The sequence below is a fragment of the Rhinolophus hipposideros genome (assembly GCF_964194185.1).
Source record: "Rhinolophus hipposideros genome assembly, chromosome: 3".
Classification (NCBI taxonomy): Eukaryota; Metazoa; Chordata; class Mammalia; order Chiroptera; family Rhinolophidae; genus Rhinolophus; species Rhinolophus hipposideros.
This window is the reverse complement of record NC_138049.1, coordinates 97,382,480-97,401,956: the sequence shown is the minus strand read 5'-3', so window position 1 is coordinate 97,401,956 and position 19,477 is coordinate 97,382,480. Positions and strand designations below refer to the sequence as shown.

Genomic DNA, 19,477 nt, shown 5'->3' with positions numbered 1-19,477 from the left:
CCTCAGGCTGGGCACCCTCCCACCCACCCCACCATGCCCTGGGCCATACCTCTGGACCCCTCAGAGGCCCATGTGGGCAGGTACCCTCTGAACACACCAAAAGGAGAGAGGCAGAAAAAAGAAAGAATACGGAGAGCGGGGGACAGAGAGCAGGGGAGAGAGAGAGACATACACGCATCTTGTTCCAGATGCAGTGGAAGTAAATGGAGGGTCAGAGGGATTGGTGGAGGTGAGGGAGGGGGAAGAAAGAGGAGGTGAGGGCACAGCAGATTCACACTGCCCAGGGTCCAGGCCCAAGGCTTGGGGCTCAGCAACAGGCAGCTCCAAAGAGTTCTTAGCTGTTGGGCCCAATTTAGCACCACACCCGCCAAGGCCCAGGGCTTCCAAGTTGGCAGCTAGGTGGCTCAGGTGGCCTCCCTGTGGCCTCCTCTCACACTCAGCAGTCGCTAGTCCTCCCGGAAAGACCTGCCCCAGGCCTGCAGAGGTGACCCCCAGGGGCAGGTAGAGCTGTGGGGCCCAAGAGGGTAGGAAGGGCTGAGCCAAAGTCGCCCGTGCTGGCAGCAGCCCTTTTGTAAAAACTCTCCAAACCAAGAAAGAATGCGCTTCAGAGTGACGGGTCCGGCGTGGACGTGTTTATGTTCATTTAGGAGCTCTTCCGTCCTATCTTATACCACTCTGCCTTTCTCTGTTCTCGGTGGTTACTGAAATTCCCTGCGAGGCTGTCAGCTTTGAGGGGCAGCGGTGTCCTTCTTCCCATCCCCCTGCTGGGCTGGCTCTGTGCTAGGCACCCAGGAGGTGCTCAGTTCATCCATGGGGTGCTGGCGTGGTGTCTCCACACTCCCTTTGGACAACGTGGGGGCAACACCAGCTGGCCCCACAGTCCCAACCCACCCGCAGCAAAGCCAGCCAGCGTCGCACTGGCTGGGCAGCTGAGAGCGCACCTGGCTAGAGCCAGGAGGGGACGAGAGGCGGCAAGGGGTGGACAGTATAGTGTGTCACTCGGCACCCCTCAGGGACCGGGGGGCTGAGGCAGGTGCTGTCCCAGAGAACCAATTATAAACAAGGCAGAGGACAGGCTGTGACTTCCCTTGGCAAACAGGAGAAAACAAACCGAGCCCCACCCCACAGACCCACTGGTAGAATTCGGGCGGGTGGGGTGTTGGCAAACCCTCTGCGGGAAGGGACAGACTGTGAGCCACTGCGGGGTGGGGACAGGGAGCTCCTCCTTGTGGAGCTGTGTACAGGCCCTGCGTCTGAGATGGCGAAGCTGACAGCCAGCCTACCCCCGGGCAGAGACCATGGCTATAGCATCTGCCGTGGCCTCATTTCCGGGACGTGGTGGGGAGCTCCAATCACGCGCACTCCCTCACTCACTCTGCACAGATTAGTGAGTATCTTCTATGCACCAGGGGCGCCAAAACAAGTACACAAGTGGACACTTTGGTCAGCGTTGCTCAAGCAGTCCTCCGCCGTCATCAGACGTGTCTGGACGCTGACAGGAACCACTTTGAGCACCTCTTGTAATTGCAGAAGTCAAATGTGACTAGTATTCATCTTTTATTATCGGTATATATTATTACAACTTTAATACAGTTTTCCTTTCTTACAATGTGTCTACATTTGTTTGTCACCCTCTGTACAAGCCTCTCTTCTAGGCTCTGGGGATACTCCAGCCAACAAAACAGACCCAAACCCTATGCCCAGGATGCTGACGGTCAAGCGTTCCCTTCATCTGCTGACTGATTGGCTCCAAAGCCAAGCTCATCCTGCCTCCCCTCGCAGGGCTAAAGGGCCGCCATCACTTCTTCTCACCTCGCACCAGCCTCCGCCCCAGCTCCCCCAGCTTCTAAGGAAGTCTCTACCCCCACCAGCCCAGGGTGGCACCCCAGGGTCACCCTGTCCTCACGGCCCAGGACCTCCTAGAAGCTGATGGAGACACCCTACCTCCAGCAGGTACCCCACCACCACCTCCACTCTGAAAGGAGAAGGGAATCGCTGCTTTTTGTGTTTTTTAGCATTTTTATTACTAACAAGAAATACAGTTCAAGCAGTGATCCACTACTTGCCCTCCACAAGGTGGGAAAGTAAACTAACACGATGGGTCTTTTTACAGCCTCACTACAACAAAGTGGGGGGCCACTTTGGACACCTCCCCCTATTCCAATAATGCTACTCTGGCTCCAGGCACTTCTGCAGGAGCTTTAGACCTGTCGCATGTACCAATGACTCTCGGGGCTAGTGCCGACCCTCATTGTCCACCTCCTCCCACTCTGAACAAACAGCAAATCTTTCCTGAGCATTTGTCCCAGAAGGTGGGGCCCAGACCACAAGGCTGGACAGTGGTCAGTGTAACAGGAGGCAGGGGCAGAGAGCCAGGCTGGGGAAGGAAGGGCTGACTAGACATAGCAGGGCCTGGTGAGGCAACAGAGGGTCTCAGCATGGTCCCTGCCGCTGGGGACCTGGCTTTGAAAAGAAGACAGGCCTGAGAGGCCCAAAGCAATCGGAGACCCAGGAGACAGAAAGCTCTTACTTGGGTAGCTGCAAAGGTATGGGTTCTTGTGCGGTCTAGGGACCAGCATTAGCTGGTCCCCGGAGAAATGGTCAGAAACGCACATCTGAGACCTATGATTCCAGACCCACTGAATCAGAAGCTGTGGGGGTGAGGCCCTGGAAAGCTGCGTTTTTACAATTCCTCCAGGTGATTCTGATGCCTGCTCCAATGTGAGAACCAAGTCCTTAGACAAAGGGCATCAGAATCATGTGAGGGATTTTTTTTTTTTTAATATTGATGCCTAGGCCCCTCCCCCAAGACTCAGCGGCAATGGTATTTTTAAAGAGCTCCCAGGGGATCATAATATCTAGACAGAGCTGCAGTCAGAACAGCCCCCTGGGTCTCCTGGGAAGGTGTGCCTTGACGGACAAAGGGTTTGGTTATAAAGAGGGGACTAGGGGAGGGGATGCCAGGAGAAGGGACGAGTGTGAACAAGGGCTGGGAGAGAGAAATATAGACCGTGGGTTTCTGGCGAGTTTGTTGGGATTCCTGGATGAATCCCGATGGCATCACATTTTACTTTGGGACCTCCTCTGTGTGGAGAAGAGCCAACAAGGAGGCTTTGCTCCAAGGAAGCTGGACAGGAGAGAGGATGACCAGACCTCAGTTCTCCTCTTCCTTATGCCCATGTTTAAGAGCCAGGAAAGAAAACTGGTGATGACTGCCTCTTGCTTCTGTCCCTCTGGGCGGCCCTCAGTTCTCACCCACTGCCCCACCCTCACTCCCCATAGCAAAGCATTTCCTGGGGGCATAGTAAGTCCCAGATCCTGCGCTATCACTAGGAGGGTTGTTCTGCCTTCGGTGACATCGCAGCCAAGGGAATCTGTGCAGAGTGGAGGAGCAGGCAGCAGGAGCGCAGGGGAGAGCCACAGGTCAGGAGTGGATAGTAAGTGACCAGGCCAGATGCCACCCAAGGAATCCCAAGGGACGGGTAAGGCCGGGATGGTGGAGAGGCTGCAGGCATTACCAAATCCTCTATGCTATGCTGTTAAATGTGGAGACCAGGCTGGGTGTGTTATCACAGGGAGTGGGGGGACCGTGGCCAAGGAATCTGCAAAGCCCCTTGTAAGGCATCTCATTTGCAGATGTTAGCCGCGGGGGCCCCAGGGTGTGCGGGGAGCCTGTTGGCAGCCCATAGGTCTTTATTTCTTCTCTAGAGTTCTCTAAGAACTCTATTTCCTCACTTGAAAATGAGGAATAAAGATGTAAACGAGTTATGAGAGTTGATGTTGATAATGAACAATTCTTGAGCATGGCACAATTCTGAGTCCCGTACGTGCAGCATGCACTGACACACTTAGCCCTCACTATAGCATCAATTATCATGTAGGTGCTACTGGAATCCGGACTGCTTAGATGTGGAAACAGAGGGACAATGAGGTGAAGCAGCTTGCCCACACAGCTGGTAAGTGGCAGCGCTGAGATTCCAAGCCAGGACGCCTTGCCCTGGAGTCCACGCTTTCAATAACCCCCCTGCTAGGTGACACGTAGCCCAGTGCCCATGACATGGGGCTGTGGCTATGTCCCAAGAGGAACTGGCTGGACGCTCCAGCAGGGGCAGTCCTTAGCGAAAGCTCTACGGAGTAGACTTCAGCAGTCCCCCATCTGCCCCCATACCCCACTGCCCTTCCTTTCTGAAGCCTCTCCTTTCGGGTGCCTTTGCCAGAGATCTGACGGTCTGCATTGGAGGGGGTCCCACAGATGATCAAGCGTCACAGGTGGAAACTGAGGCTGAGAGGAGCATGGACCTGCCCCAGCTGCATAGCCTCTCAGAGGCGACATGGGAAGTCCTGTGTTCTTCTCATGACTTTCGCTGCCATCTCAGTTTCCCCCAATAGTTCTCAAAGCCTTTTCTCCACATCTGATTAACCGTGTATGAGTATAACGCGCACTTTTTTTGCCCAGATTTGTGAGGGGAAAATAAGGGTGCGCATTATACGTGGGTAGTACTAATTCCGTATCTGTATAAATGTTTTTGATCCTTTTATTTATGCTTATGAGTTAAAAGTGTAACGCTAGAAACCAATAATGATATCCGCATGCAAAATAATACCCTGGAATGGGATCATCGGTTTTGTTGAACTTATGATGAACTTGCAACAATGAAATTCTTGGCCTTCTAGGATGCGTGTTGTAAAGTTGTTACCAGTACATAAAATTTCTTATACCTTGTACCAGTTCTTGTGTTTTGTAATTATTTGTTACATAAAATTTCTCTTACTGTAATATGTCAAAAACTAAACACTAAAATTCCTTTACACTACAGAAAACAAGTACCTAAATGTAAACAGATAGAAATTTGAATTAAAAAATTAAAATGAAAGATTTTTTTTCCCCTGATAGTTTGGGCCTAAGACGTAGGTGCGCATTATACATGGAAGCACATTATATACACCAAAATACGGTTAAACAAGTGACTACTGAGGGCTTCACCCTGAGTTAACTTTTGTGGTTTCCAAGGAGACCCAGGAAGTCTGGTCTGAACCTATCTCCTCCCCAGGCCAGTCAAGAAAGCCTTCAGCAAGGGTCCTTTGATCACCTGTGACAGCAGCTCAGGGGGGCAGCCGGGAGATATATGCAGTCCTGGGGCAGGGGCCTCAGCATGTTCCCACCCCTGCTCACAGCAGACAGGGATGCGGAAAAGAAGGTTCCCAGACAACCGCACCCCCACCTTGTAAGACAGAACTCCTGGGAAACTCGGAAGTGGTCTTTAGGGACTGAGAACATGGGTTTTGGAGTCATTTGGGCCTGGGTTAGAGTCCCTACCCTTTTCAGGCTGTGTGACTTCAAACAACTTGCTTAACTTCTCTGAATCAGTATGATGAAAATAATAATTCCTACCTCATTCTAAAGAGTAAACAGACAGTAAATGTTGGCAACTATTGTTTATAACTAAGTTTTATTATAACATTGTTCTATAGCATAGAGAATAGATGAACATTCTTTTAATATAATACAGTGTTATTGTTATATCTCACCGACACGCATATGCACAATTCATCTATACACACACTAACTAGACACCTGTAATCTCCTAACTACACACACAAACTCCCATCAATTACACCCCCCCCCCCATACTGACACCAGAGCAACACCATGGACACACCATGTACCCGGCACTGCTGCCTTCAGTCCTCACGACAGCCTCTGAGGTATGTGCATTTTTATTTCCTCTTTTTCAGATGAGGACACACACATTACCTACATATACCTACACTAGCTGCACCCTGGGCAGTGGACACTTCTGATGGCTCTGGAAATCCTGAGCTCCCTCCCTCTGTATCAGAGGAGGCCACCTCAATTTCCACGGTCATCTCCAGGGCAGCCCCAAGCTGGGCCCCAAGTGCTGACTGCCCTCCATCCTGAGGACAAAGGCCCAACCTGGCTTTCACGCCAGCTGTAGTTGGGGAAACCCCTGCTGCCGGCAGAGACCAACTTGACTTTGAAAAGGAAGAGACAGACAGAATCCAGGGGGTGGCTGGGCCACTCCCTGTAGGGGCAGGTGCTAAGTAACTCTATAAACTCCAGCTAATGATGCAATTACAGCCATAAACAGAGCCCTAGGAGGGATCAGAGCCAGAAGCCAGACCCTCAAAGGGCAGCCAGGCCTGAGGAGTGGGAGCCCCCTCCCACCTACTTTCCAGCAGGGGAGCCTGACTGGCAATGGAGGTGAGCACTGGGTATCCCCACTACCTCAGGACCCTAGATGGGCTCCTGCCCGCGCTGGCCCACCTCTGACTATGAGTCACCCAGCTGTCAGCCCCCAGCAGCCCTGCTGGCTCTCCCTGGAGTTAGTGCTCACCTGAGGAGATGTCCCCTGTCCCACACCTGCATCCCTTCCATGGGACCCAGAACCGGGAGACCTGGGTTCCCATGGGACAGCACCTCACAGAGCTGCGTTCAGGTAAAGTAACACTGCAGCTGTAACAGACCTTGTCCCCTGCAAGCAGCACTGGCTCCTTTCCAGGAGCAGATAAATACAGTCCCCCAAAACGGCCCTTCATTTGCACTGTGGCTCCTGCTCTCCTGTCCCAGAAACCAGGAGGCAGACAGAAAGGTCAGCTGCTATTTTTCCCACAGCTGGGGAAACTGAGGCATCGTACACGCATACGGGCAGACTACAAGGCAAAGCTCTCAAGGTGGCCCACTCTTCCCCTTCCACTGCCTCCATGGAGGACCTTTATTACTGCTCTCTTCCCCAGACCGTGGTCTCCCTGAGGACAGGACCTGGGGGCTGTCTCCCAGACTAGGCACAGAGAAGGCCTCTGAGGGAACAGGCCAAGGAGCCAAGAACTGCATTCTGATCTGAGCGTACCCGCATCTGGCGGCCCCAGAGGAAACCAGACACCAGCCCCTTGCCCCCCTCCCCCCAATCCCAAATGCCCAAGGGTGCCAGGTCTTGGCCGGTGAAATCTCGGCCAGGGCGAGTGCAGGGGCCTGAGCCCACATCCCAGAGGCGTCCCGGGCGGGGATGGGGGTGGGGAGGGGAGAGGGGAGCTGCACGGCTTTGCACCTTCCTGCTGGATTAAGCAAGCACCCCCTTACTCAGGATGGGGGGCGGGGTGGAGGCTGGGCGATAATTAACTGACACTTCCCCAGCAAACGCGAAGACCGAACACCGCGCGTAAGTTGACTCCAGCAACTGCTCGCGCAGAATCGTCCCCAGAACAGACAGGAGAGGGCACGACGGCTGGACTGGACTGGGGAGGTGGCCGGGGCTCCGCCGCGAGGGGGCCGGCAGCGAGCGGGCGTGGGGCGCCCTGGGCAGTGCGGGCGCTCGCTCAGACGAGCCCCGCCCCGGGCCCCCGCCCGCCCTCCCCCAGGGCGCGCGGCTGGGCTGCGCCAGGCGGCTGCGGCGCGAACCTGCTCTCGCAGCCCGAAGCAGCTCCGGGCAGCCGTGCGTGAAGCCAGAACCCGGGCCCGGAGGGGCCGAGGGGCGGGGACCGAGCTGGCAGCAGCCCGCTGCCTTCCAGGAGGCAAGCGCACGCGCTGCGGCCGCATAGCTGACCGGGGTACGGGGCGTGGGGGGAAGCGCGAACGCGGACCTGGGGGGCGGGACAGCCCGGGGTTGGGCGGCGCGGACTCGGGGACCAGGGGGAAGGGGGCGTGTTTTCCGGGATTCGGGACCGAACGGTGTGCGTGTTGGAGGGAGGTCCTCGTGGGACGGGCGGATGGCTGGGAGCGCCCGGAGAAACAGAAAGAGGGGCGCGCAGAGGGTGAGCTCTGCGGGGGGGCTCCCTGAGGTCGCGCAGTAGTGCGAGGGGGAGACGACGCCTGCGCTCCGAGACAGCAGGCGACGCGGGCAGGGGAGGAAGGGACGGGGCGGGCGGGAGGGATGGGACTTCCACCCGCCCCCCATCAGCCCGGCCCCGGGGCGTGGCGGTGCTCCGGCCCTCCCAGACCCTCCCGGCCCGGCCCGGCCCTGTCGCTCTCGGCCCCCGCGCGGCTCCCCTACCTCCGGCGCCCTCCCCAGCGCCACCCGCCTCTGCCGCGTCGGCGGGAGAAGAAGTGGGCGCGGGGCCCACGGGTCCCTCAAACTTCCTGCAAGTTCACTCCCACGCCTCCCGCCCCTTCGACTCCCAGCTCCCGAGCCGGGAAGGCCCGCGCCCGCCCGCCCCTCCCGCCTGGTTACATAAGGTCGCGGAGCAGCCGCCCCCGGCCCGCGCCTGGAGGGAGGGGCCGCAGGGGCTCCCGGCTCGGCCGCCGGTGCCGCTCGCGCCCCGCGCCGGGCGTCCCGGGCGAGACTCACCGCGGGGCGGTGGCAGCGCCGCGTCCGCTCCCCGCTCCGCCCGCACCCCCACCCGCCCGCCCACCTGTCTCCCGGCCCACCGGAGAGGCGCGGGGAGCCTGCATCAGGGGCTCCCGGCCCTCCGCGCACCCCCTGCCTCCCGGCGCCGCTCACCTAGCGCTGAAGGTCAATCCGTCCGCCGCCCGCGCCCCGGGGCTCCGGCAACTTGTCTCAAGTTCAGGTGTCCGGCCCGCGAGCTGCGCCGGCCGCCCCCTCCCGAGCTGCTCCGGCTCGGCGCCACCAGACAGGCCCGCCCCGTCCGCCTTTCCCGCTGCCGTCGGCGCCGCCGCCGCTCCCTACGTCCAGCCGGCGGCCGCCGCCTCCGCTGTCACCCAGCCCCGCGCCCGGCTCCCCGGCTCCCGCTGTCAGTCCGCACCTTCCCGCCGCGCCCGGCAGAGGGCAGCACCCGCCGCCCCGCCCCGCCCCGCCCCCCGCCGGTCTGTCGCGGCGCCCTCTGGGAAGCGTAGTCTTCTCTGTGGCGCTGCCAGGCCCTCCGGGATTTGTAGTCCTGCTCTGTGGGCCCAAGCCTGTATCCCGGCACTGGGGGTTTAACTTGGAATCTTTGCTCCACGTCGTTTCTAATCATTTTGCGAGTTTTCTTTCTTTTCTCAGTCAGTGATGTCTTGAACCAGAGCTCACTGCACGATACACTCTGTGGCCTGTCTGACCCTAAGGAGAGGCCTGCAGCAGGCTGTCTTTTACCAGAATCTAGGAAAGATGTAAGGTCCCAGGCTGTCTGCTGTTGCCATAGTAACTCCTCGTGGTTTGCAATGGGGTAACAGACCTGGATCTTGCCCTTTCACCCCTGCCCCTGAGCATAAGGGGCAAGGTGGGGGTCAGCCTGGTGAAGGACACTATGAAAGAAATATGACTCCAGAATGGAGCCCACCTCCCCTCCCATGATGTTGTGCACCCTCTCCCCACCTGAGCCTACATCTGTCTGAGCTTGCTGGTGCCCCCACCACCATCAAAAATCAGAAAATTTCTGGTCTTTCATGTCGCCTTCTCCTAGGGGAATTTACAGGGTGCTGAGCTATAGTGCTCTGCTTTCTTCTCCTCTTCCCATATCTTGTTACTCCAGGTTTCCGGGTCATTTGCTAGGTGGCCCCTAAGAAGGACCAGGATCAATCCAGAGAGACAAAAACCTCTTGCTCAGTTGGTTAGAGCAAGTAGGCTTGATTTCCATGTGATTCCAGTAGCTCTCCCTCTTGTCTATAGTTGAAGGACAGCCCATCTTTAAATACAGGCCCTGGGACTTAGGTGTCTGGATGAAAATCTGATCAGCTTAACTCAGCCCAAACCTTGGGAAGCTCTCCTAGAAATCGGTTCTTGTGGCATCAGCCTCCTCCCTAGAGGACCCATGACTGCTACAAGCTCACGGAAGCATCCTAGGCACCCGGCATTCCTCAGGAAATTCCTAGTGCAACCTTGATCCCAGATCAGGAGATGGAGGCCTAGGTTTGGGATGTGTTGGACTCCTTAGCCACACTGCTAGTGGACATGCATGGGGTAATTCTGGTGGTAGTTCAGTAAGTCAGGTCAGCAGAGCATTTTAGGTTGTCGGGGTAGGGCCCCTTTGCCCTTCACAAAGGAATGCCCTGCCTCAAGGCCACTACCATTGTCTTCCCAGAGAGAAGCTGTGAACAGACTCCAAGCTCTGAGGGGTACAGGGCCCATCCCCAAGCCCAACCTTATGCCTCATTTCTCTTAGAGTCTCAGTGACCTCCCCTCCCACCAGAAACCTCCTAGCAACTCAAGGAGAACATGGTTCAGCAGAGGCAAATTTGCCCCTGACTCCCGCTCCCCACTCCCTAAGAGCAGGAGCAGCCTTACAGGCCCACAGCTGCCCTCTAAAAACAACAGGTTGGGCCGGCACGGTGGCTCAGATGGTTGGAGCTCCATGCTCCTAACTCTGAAGGCTGCCGGTTCGATTCCCACATGGGCCAGTGGGCTCTCAACCACAAGGTTGCCAGTTCAATTCCTGGAGTCCCGCAAGGGATGGTGGGCAGCGCCCCCTGCAACTAAGATTGAACACGGCACCTTGAACTGAGCTGCCGCTGAGCTCCCGGATGGCTCAGTTGGTTAGAGCAAGTCCTCTCAACCACAAGGTTACCCAGTTCGACCCCCACAAGGGATGGTGGGCTGCGCCCCCTGCAACTAGCAAAGCAACTGGACCTGGAGCTGAGCTGCGCCCTCCACCACTGAGACTGAAAGGACAACAACTTGAAGCTGAACGGCACCCTCCACAACTAAGATTGAAAGGACAACTTGACTTGGAAGAAAGTCCTGGAAGTACATACACACTGTTCCCCAATAAAGTCCTGTTCCCCTTCCCCAATAAAATCTAAAAAAAAATAAATAAATTAAAAATAAAAAAGCAGGTTGACCAACATGGAGAAGAGCTATTTATTAAGAAAGAATGTCCAGAGTCCAGAAAAGAAAGGCTGAATTCAGAGAAGCACAGAGAGACACCCCTGCAAGGCAGAGGACCAAGAGGAAAAAGGAGCCCAGGCGTCCAGGTGGAGTCTAGGCAGCGGTGGCGAAGCCCACTCTGTTGTTGCCCATGTCGTAGACGGAATAGTAGGACCTGAGGAAGACGTCCCCAAGGATCCACAGGGGCTGGCCGTTCTGGGAGGGCAGGTAGGTGGGCTCCACTCCCACGGTGCAGTAGCCATTGTTCTGTACAACACAGAAAGGCAGTGCTCATGTATTCGCTCACACATGGACAGGGCACTGCTCTGCCCTGAGCCCCAGACCAGGAGCACAAATGCAGAAATGAGTGTGCCAGGGACTCCCCTTAAGGGCTCACAGGTGAGCTGCCAGAGCAGAGGCTGCTGGAGGGATTTCTGGAATGGGGGAATGCGACTGTAGGGGCCCTCTGCAGCGTCTCCGCTCCCTGTGTTCCCCCCAACCTCCCTCCTGCTCCCGATTTAGAGCAGGTCAGCCTGGTGGTCAAGCCTTTGAGCTAAACCAACTTGTACTGAAATCTTAGCTTCTCCCTGACTAGCCTTAGGAAGGTTACCTAACCTCTTTGAATCTCCAAGTGTTCACTTGTAAAATAGAAATTAGTGTCTCCCTCATTGAATGTTGTGACAATTGAGTGAGTGTGGGCAAAGTGCTTGGCTTAGAGTCTGACCCTGTAAGTGCACAGAGAGCCCCGTGCCTCACCCCACTAATTAATAATAATAATAATAATAGGTGACACTCTTCTATTTCACAGCCTCTTTCCAGAGAAGGGAGTTTAGAATCAATGAGTGGAGAAAATAAATCAATACTTGAAGAAGTTGGGAAATGTCACAAGGTAAAGAGACCAGGCATTTCTGGCTCCCCAAGCCTTCCTTTCCCCTTCCCCCCAATCATGTCCCTGCTGGCCCAGCCTGCAGGGACCAGCACTTACGTTGAGGATGTAGGAGGAGGGTGGCAGAGGGAACTGCACACCATTAATGATGAAGGTGAAGGTGGGCAGATTCTGGATGGAGTTACAGTTCACAAAAAACTGCAGAGAGAGGAACAGGGCCCAGATTGCATCATCTCCCATCTGAGAGTACCTGCCACCCTGTCACCTCAGCCCTTCTGGTCCCAGGTCTGAGTCCCAAGCCTGGCAACACGGAGGGAAAGTCCGGTGTAAATACTGCTGGCATTATGCGTATGGACTCACGTACAAGGAGTGGGATTTGGGGAGACCTGAGCATCTTCCCCACCCCAAAAATATTACTCTTGCCTGAATTTCCCCCATGAGAGACTGAATCTATGCCCCATCTCTGCAAATGTCCTTTGAAAAAAGGACCTGTGTAGAAAAAGTAGCCCATTGGACGCCCAAAGGTAGTGGGAATGCATTAATTAGGCAAACCCTTTGCTGGGCTTTGGGCATGGGGGGCTGGGGGGTCTGGCCCTACAGAGGTAAGGAAACAGTGGATTAAAGGGTTATCCCTTGTCACTCGCTGGGCCCCACATCCCTGCTCTTTCACTCTTATTTCAAAGCCCGATAAGTGTTGAACCTGTTACCTCCGAGGTGCTGCGGCTCAGAGGAAATTGCCTAGTAGAAATTTCCCAACAGCCTCTCAGTATAAGCATCTGCCCCCGGAATCAGCCTCCAGGCCCTCACCCCAGGCCCCCACCTGCAGTGCCTTGGGCAGTTAGAGACGTATGGAGGCCAAGAATCAGGCTATTCCTATGCTCCCAGGAGAAACCATAGATGCATCCTGGCTGGCCTCTCCTAGGGAAGGGGCACCTCCACCAGACCCACCTGTCCGTACTGGTCCTCCTGGGCCCCCGTGGCCTGCAGAAGGGCACTCATGTACTGCTGGGGCACGGTGAGCAGAGACGTGCCTGTGTCCACGATGGCCTGGCAGCCCTGGGAGCACCAGCCTGAGGCCTGGCCACCAATGAGGAACCTGAATGAGGAGATGAACTATTTAGCACCTCCAGCTCAAGGGATCTCCTCTGAGGGACTGAAAGCTACGGCCACGGAAGCAAGGTACACTTCAGAAAGATAAGGACTCTGCAGAGGTCAATCTAGTCAAACTCTGGCCTCACACCAGAATCTAAGGCCCCCTCCAGGGCCATGGAATCTCTTCTTAAAAGTTCCAAGGGGGGGCCGGCCCGGTGGCTCAGGCAGTTAGAGCTCCATGCTCCTAACTCCGAAGGCTGCCGTTTCGATTCCCACATGGGCCACTGGGCTCTCAACACACACACACACACACACACACACACACAAAGGCAAAAAAAAAATGTAAAAAAAAATATATATATATAAAAATATATATATAAAAAAAAATAAACCCTTTCTTTAAAAAAAAAAAAAAAGTTCCAAGGAAGGTTCTAGAAACATTAAAAGCCAGGACTACTGATTTGTTGTAAGTACTTTGAGCAAATTAGTCCCCACCACCACTACCACACACCCCAGTTTCTTTATTTTTTTTAAGTTTATTAGGTGACAAACACCTCAGTTTCTAATCTTTAAACCCATAGGTTTGGACTGAAAGATCTGAAATGTTTGGGATTCCAAGTCCCACCCCTTCCTATGTGGTCCCCATCTCATCTCTCTTCTCCAGGCTGAGCTGGGCCTTGAAACTCCAGCATAGGGCAGCTGTGGCTTTGTGAAGGCAGGACGGCAGTGGGGGTGGGGTGGCCTCTTGTCCCCGCCCCTCCACACCTGGATGTGTGTGTGTGTGACATGAAGTGCCTCAAAACCTGCTCCAAGGAACAGGCCACACCCCCAGGACCCTGCCACAGACTTACTCCTCAATGCCAATCTGCCAGTAGAGCTCCTGGGTGACAGGGGCCCAGTAGATCTGCCCCTGGTACAAGCTGTTGTCCACACCCCCAAAGATGACCGCTCCTCCATTCTGAGAGCCTTGTTGGCTGCAGGAGGCAAAGGGAAAGGTGAGTCAGGGAGTGGCTGTGGAAAAGCAGTTCTCTGTTGAGCAGTCACCCTCAGAGGAAAACAGATGCCCTGCCTTGGCTCTAGAATGGGGCTCCCTGTGGCCAAGAAGGTGTCTCCACCTCAGACAAGGCCTCCTCTGAGAGGCTGGGCCCCTCAGAATTCCCAATGCCTCTGGGGAAGCCTCTGGTAGTGTGGTCCCCCATCTTGCCCCACACTCCGTTTTCCTCTCCCTGTCACTTCACGATGCTAGTGGAGCCTGACCCAGGCCCAGCTTGTTATGTAGGGAGGGCCCTGGTGGAGAGGAGGCAAGGACATTTTGTGTTTGTTTGAGAGGCCTCCCCTGGTGGCCAAACTTGAATGTGGAACTCCCGGGAGCTTCTCCATGCTCCACTCCCAGTCATTATAAACAGAAGTAGCGAGTAAATCAACAACATTAGTAACAGGGTAATGTTCAAAGTCAGGTTCAAGTGACTGGGTCCCAGTTAGTGGATGCTGACTATAGGAGAGTCCATTCCAGGCCACACACGCCCTCCCACTGCCTGGCTCCCAGGCCCACCTGCATGACTAATTGTGTTTGCCTGTGTTTGTGGGGGGGACAACAACTTGTTAGGAGTTAGTGGTGGGCCTTAACCAGAAGATTCCAGGGCTGGGCTAGAACAATAGATCAAAGGAGATGGAACAATAGATGACGATAGGAAAGAAGTGTCCAGGTAGTAAACATTTGGTCAGAAGAAACTTGGCTCACTGGGGCTCTGGGCAAGACGTACTGAGAATCAGCAGCAATGTTTAAAGCAAAACTCCGCAAGAGGGAGAGATTCTGTCCTGGCCAAGAGATGCAAAGAGAAGTCGGAGCGGGCTGGGGCCAGAGGCAGGGATGGAGGAAAGGTGGGGAGACGTGGGGAGTCAGAAGCCCAGGAGGGAGAAAGCCTTGGGGCAGGAGTGGCTGGGGACAAAGGCCTGCCCGTGGGGGCCTCCAAACCCCAAAGTAGGGAGCCTCCATTGTTCAAGGCCACAGGGAGTTGGGGACCCCCAGGTGGGTCCTCACTTGCTGAGGTAGAAGCTGAAGACCGGGCTGGAGAGGGCTCCCTCCTGCAGCATGCCCTGCAGCGCTGTGGTGGCCCCACCCATGGCCAGGGAAGGGTAGGCCATGCCCATGATGCCGTCAAACTGCGCATAGACGAAATTGGTGCCTGGCTCGTTCTCGCTCAGGCCAAACTCCTGGTTGGGGACCTGGATGCTCTGGACCTGGAGGGGACACAGAGGATGGGAGGTGACACGTGTCACTCCACGTACCTCCCCTAGGCACCCCTCCAGGCTCATTCTTCATCCCTCCTTCACCTCTGCTCCTTTCCTTCTTGACGGGTCTTGCAAGAGCCACTTTCTCTTCCGAGTGGCCTTCCCTGACTTCTGCGGCACCCCCTACCCCTCCTAAGGACAAGGTCACCCCATTCATCCTGGTGTCCTCAGTGCCTGGCACATGATGGCTCTCACTGAGTGATGAGTGAGTGAGTGAGTCCTCCCTGTACTGATTCCTGTCCTGTACAGCAGAGCACAGGTGTTTTCCATCTAGGCCAGGGTCTCCGTCTAAGTCTCCTGGTTAGACTCTGAGTCCTGTGAGGTTAGAACCCAGCTCGCATGTCCCGGGGTGGAGTGCAGCAGCCCAGGCAGCGTCACTCACCGTCAGAGTGTCGTAGCCGAAGAAGCCGGTAAGGCTGCCGCTGCCGTACTGCAGGGAGAAGGTCTGCCCGTTGGTGGAGTAGGTGGAGGACTGGCTGGGGTTGAAGCGGGTGTGGCCAGCTGCAGGAGGCGGGAGGACTCGGGGAGTCAGGCTGGCATGTGGAGTGCTGCCCTGACCCTCAGGCCTGCGGGGCTTCCCCACTGTCTCCTGGCCTGCACTCATTCTTGGGGCCTCAGCACCCTCCATCACCCGTCAGGAGGTGGCCAGCTGAGGTTCCCAGCATTGCAAGGCCCATGGAGCAGGCCAGCCTTTGCCCCAAAGCCCCCTTTGGCTTATAGACCCTGGGGAGCCCTGGGACTGTGATCTCTCTGTGGGCAGGTTGCACGGAATCCAAGGCCCCCAGCAGGTCGCCTGCACAGCAAGTGCAGAGAAATTATCAGATGCAGGAGTGAATGAATCTCCGGGGTGTCCCTGCTTTCCCCGACCCTCCCCCGTCAAGGAGCTGGTCACAGCAGGATGGTGTAGGGCAGGGCCAGCAAGGGACTGTCTGGACTAGAGGGGTCAGGACCCAAACCCCAAGTCTCGGGCAGGAACCAGGGCCGCCTTAAGAAAGGAGTATCATCTGTCTCCAGATAGGACTGCGGGATCCTGTATTGTTCTCCCATGTGCCTTGGGCACGCTCAGTGAGAACTTCGTGAAGAATGGAGCAGAGGGGCTGGGCTGGAGCAGACGAAGGACTATGTATCAGCCAGCAGGGAGGGCAGAGGGGCCAGTCAGCTCCGGGGCCAGCTCCTTCCCTCTGGCTTGGGCTTGCTGTGTGACCCTGGACAAGTCCCTGGTCCTCTTCAGGACCGAAGCTCCTCCCAGCAATCCCTATGAAGCTTACCCCTACCCCAGAGGGTGTCAGTGCCCTCCCCTGCCCAGCCCAGCACTCACTGCAGGCCTGGGTCTGGCAGTACACAGAGGGCACCCACAGGTTGGACGACCCGGTGTCAAAAAGGACCAGGAAGTTCTGCGGTGGGGTACCGATGCTGATCTCACCAAAGTAGGCCGCCTGGGGGTAGAATGGGCAGGGGTGCAGAGCAGGTGTTAGCTCTGGAGAGATCCAAGGACCGGCAGGCCAGCGTCCTCCATGGGCCGAGCAGGAGAGGGACCAGCCCTCGCCCTACCGCCTGCACCCGAAGCCGGGGCCTGAGCCTTCCCTCCACACTTGCCTGGAACCCACAGCCCCTCAGCTCATGCCTGCCCAGGGCGGCTGCAGAGGTCGGTGCCTACTGAGCTGCCAAGTTGGGCAGGGCCCCTCTCATGCTCTGCCTGAGGAATGAGGTCCAGGCTGAAAGGTCTGAGAGAAGGGAGCAGGGGCTGGGTGGGAGGGTGCAGAGAGGAGGGGCACAGCCCACTGTCCAGGCCTTGCCTTGTAGCCTTTGGCAGCAGGGAGAGGGTATCCCTGGGAGGGGGAGGACTCACGTCCATGTAGGCCATGGGCTCGTAGGCCACGCTGAAGTCAGTATAGCGGTACTTCTGGGCAGGGTCGTACTTGTGGTTCTTCAAGAACTCCTCCAATAGGCCCTTCTCCTTCATGGTTTCACGCAGGGACTTTAATTTCTTCAGGGGGACTCTGCGGAAGGGCTGTGTGTCAGGCCAGGGCCCTCTTTCCTACAGCACCTCTAATAGCCCCAGCTTCGTTCTCTTTCTACCCCCTCCATCTCTAACTATATATCTCAAATCTCCCTGCCACTCTGTACCCGTGTCTCTCACTTGTGTGTGTCTGTGTTTCCCCCTTTTTTCCATTTCTGTTTCGTTCTGTTTTTCTCTGTCTCTCTGTGTCTTTGTGTCTGTCTCTTTCACCCCGCCGTATCTCAAGGGTCCTTATCCTTCCTTGGCCCTGTGCTCTCAGATATCCCACAAATTCCTTTCCAGGAGGGGGAGAGGAACCTCAGGCATTTTTACCCTTTACAGGATATGTACATTTTAAAAAAGATTTATAAGATGGCAAATTTCAATCCAAAGAGATTCCTCGCCTATGGTGGCCCTCAGGCCCCTGGCACTGGCTAAATGTGACAGAGCGTGGGTACAGGGGAACAGCACTAGACTGGGTGGCACTCGGCTCCTAATTGTCTGGTTTGGAGTCAATCACTGCTTTGCTCAGGACCTGGGAACACTTGGCCTGAGTGGCTTGGAACCCGGATCAGCTTCCGAATTATGGGTTCTCCCCATGTCAGCCTTGGTTATCCTCCCAGACCTTCTTGCTGCCAATTGCCCAGGGGGTGTCTGTGGGGCCACCCAGTGCCTCACTGCAGACACCAGCATTCCTACTTTTACCTCTTTCTTATCTTAATCCCCGTGCCTTCAGGACCCTGTATTCTCCAGAAAGGCTCTGCTAAACCCATTCACATTGAGCTGTGAAGACTGAGAGCTTCTCCAACCACCGCTACAGAGTTTGTATGTTAAAAGAAGTTTCTAAGAGGAGCCATCTCTCCACCAACGGAATCACTCACCTGGTGGAATAGCATCAGCCCCTGCCCCCTGATGTCCTGGGAGCCATGCCACTCATTCCCTTTCTCCTGACACCTCAGCATATAGAAATTACATTACTGATGTTTCTGCTTAGGTGATTATATCCTCTGCCGAATAAATTTGCATCTTAAGGAAATTTTTAGTAAACGTCTCCCTATCTGGAGATAATCATTCCTTTCTACGAGAGGGACCACAGCTGTCATTGAGTGTCTGCTTAGCCAGTAGTCACCCCTACTCTCTCTGCTTCAGGTCTATCTTTTCTCCCTAGATAGAGGAAGGGACAGTGCTTCTCCCTTTGGAAGTTTCCTGAAGCTGAGTCTTCTCCCACCTGTGGGTCCTGACCTACCCTAGCAGAAATTCTGGAACAGAGGCAGGGGGGGCTGTCCGTTGGCCAGGCCACCCCTTGCAGGGCTCCAGGCTCTTGTCCAGGCTCCCACACCAGCAGCCAGACCCCAGACTCACTTTACCACTTTTGCCTCCAGGAGCTGGAGGCAGAGCAAGACCACCACCATCCACTTCATGATGCCGATTCCCAACTGGCTGCAGAGGAAAAGCCACTCCAAATAGGGCAGTCGTGGTGGAATGAAGGCCTGAGTGCTCCTTCCTTTATACCCCCAGGACCCAGCCCAATCCCCACCTCCCTGCCCTGGGCAAACATGACTTCAATCCCTGCTGTACCCTGTGCTCCATGTTCCAATTGTTTTCCTGTGTTGTCCCTTGCGAGGGTGACTGCAAAACACTTTTCATCTTATTGACTTTTGAATACAGGCAATGGAAGCTGGGAGGTGCGAGCGATAAGAGAGAACAAAGTTGGAGTGGCGAAGGTTACTTCTTGTCCTGGAACCGGAGGCATGAGGTGGACTTTTTGGGATGAGAGCCAGAGAAAGGCCGTGAGATCTATAAGTGGGTCTGTCATCCTCAGTACTATTGATATTTTGGAATAAATAACTCTTTTTTTTTTCCAAGTGTTTTTCCAGGACCCATCAGCTCCAAGTCAAATAGTTGTTTCAATCTAGTTGTGGAGGGCGCAGCTCACAGTGGCCCCTGTGGGTATCGAACTGGCAACCTTGGTATTATGAGCACCGCTCTCTAACCAACTGAGCTAGCTGACCAGTTCCAGTAAATAACTGTTTGTTGTGGGCACTGTCCTGTGCATTGTAGAATGCAATTTAGCAGATGCTCTGGCTTCTATCCACTAGATGCTAACAGTAGTTCCCCAGTTGTGACAACCAAAAATGTCTCCAGATATGTCCACATGTCTCCTTAGGGGGCAAGATTGTTGAGAACCACTGATCTATATGATAAGCTTGGAGGTGTGACTCGAGTCCTGGTTGCCAGCACCCCCAAGCCCCTGGGGGATGTAGTTAGGGGTACCTGAGGGGTGATGGGGCAGTGGCTAGGATGATACTAAATATGGTGACGGTCCGAGTGGTGCTGGTGGTAACGATGGTGGTATTGTTAGCACGGACGCAGGTGGGGGGGCTGGGACGCCAGTGGCTGAGGTCAGAGAGAGCTCTTTGGGGCAGCCTTGGAGGCTTTCAAGGTCATATGGGG

The 19,477-nt window shown here is 55.5% G+C and overlaps 2 protein-coding genes and 1 long non-coding RNA gene across 3 annotated transcripts in view; 1 reads left to right on the top strand and 2 right to left on the bottom strand.

Annotated features, from left to right (window-relative positions):
- The window catches only part of TFEB (transcription factor EB), a 46,390-nt gene extending 37,706 nt beyond the window's left edge, over positions 1 to 8,684 (bottom strand). Inside the window, exon 1 of the mRNA XM_081044354.1 lies at positions 8,457 to 8,684. The gene's annotated coding sequence lies outside the window, so the exon portion shown is untranslated. The remainder of the gene's footprint in view (positions 1 to 8,456) is intronic.
- LOC308495867 lies at positions 3,344 to 4,353 on the top strand. The gene is made up of 3 exons (XR_013993071.1): positions 3,344 to 3,482; positions 3,882 to 3,956; positions 4,218 to 4,353. It is a non-coding gene; the product is annotated as an uncharacterized lncRNA (long non-coding RNA).
- Positions 8,685 to 10,868: 2,184 nt separating the features above from the next.
- On the bottom strand, positions 10,869 to 18,447 carry PGC (progastricsin; the record flags this gene model as incomplete). Its single annotated transcript, XM_081030501.1, has 9 exons — positions 18,386 to 18,447; positions 16,874 to 17,024; positions 16,343 to 16,460; positions 15,407 to 15,525; positions 14,774 to 14,973; positions 13,584 to 13,706; positions 12,589 to 12,736; positions 11,740 to 11,838; positions 10,869 to 11,021 (listed from the first exon to the last, which is right to left on the bottom strand). The coding sequence occupies exons 1-9, from the start codon at positions 18,442 to 18,444 to the stop codon at positions 10,869 to 10,871; spliced, it is 1,170 nt and encodes a 389-aa protein (XP_080886627.1). The 5' UTR covers positions 18,445 to 18,447.
- Positions 18,448 to 19,477: the final 1,030 nt, after the last annotated feature.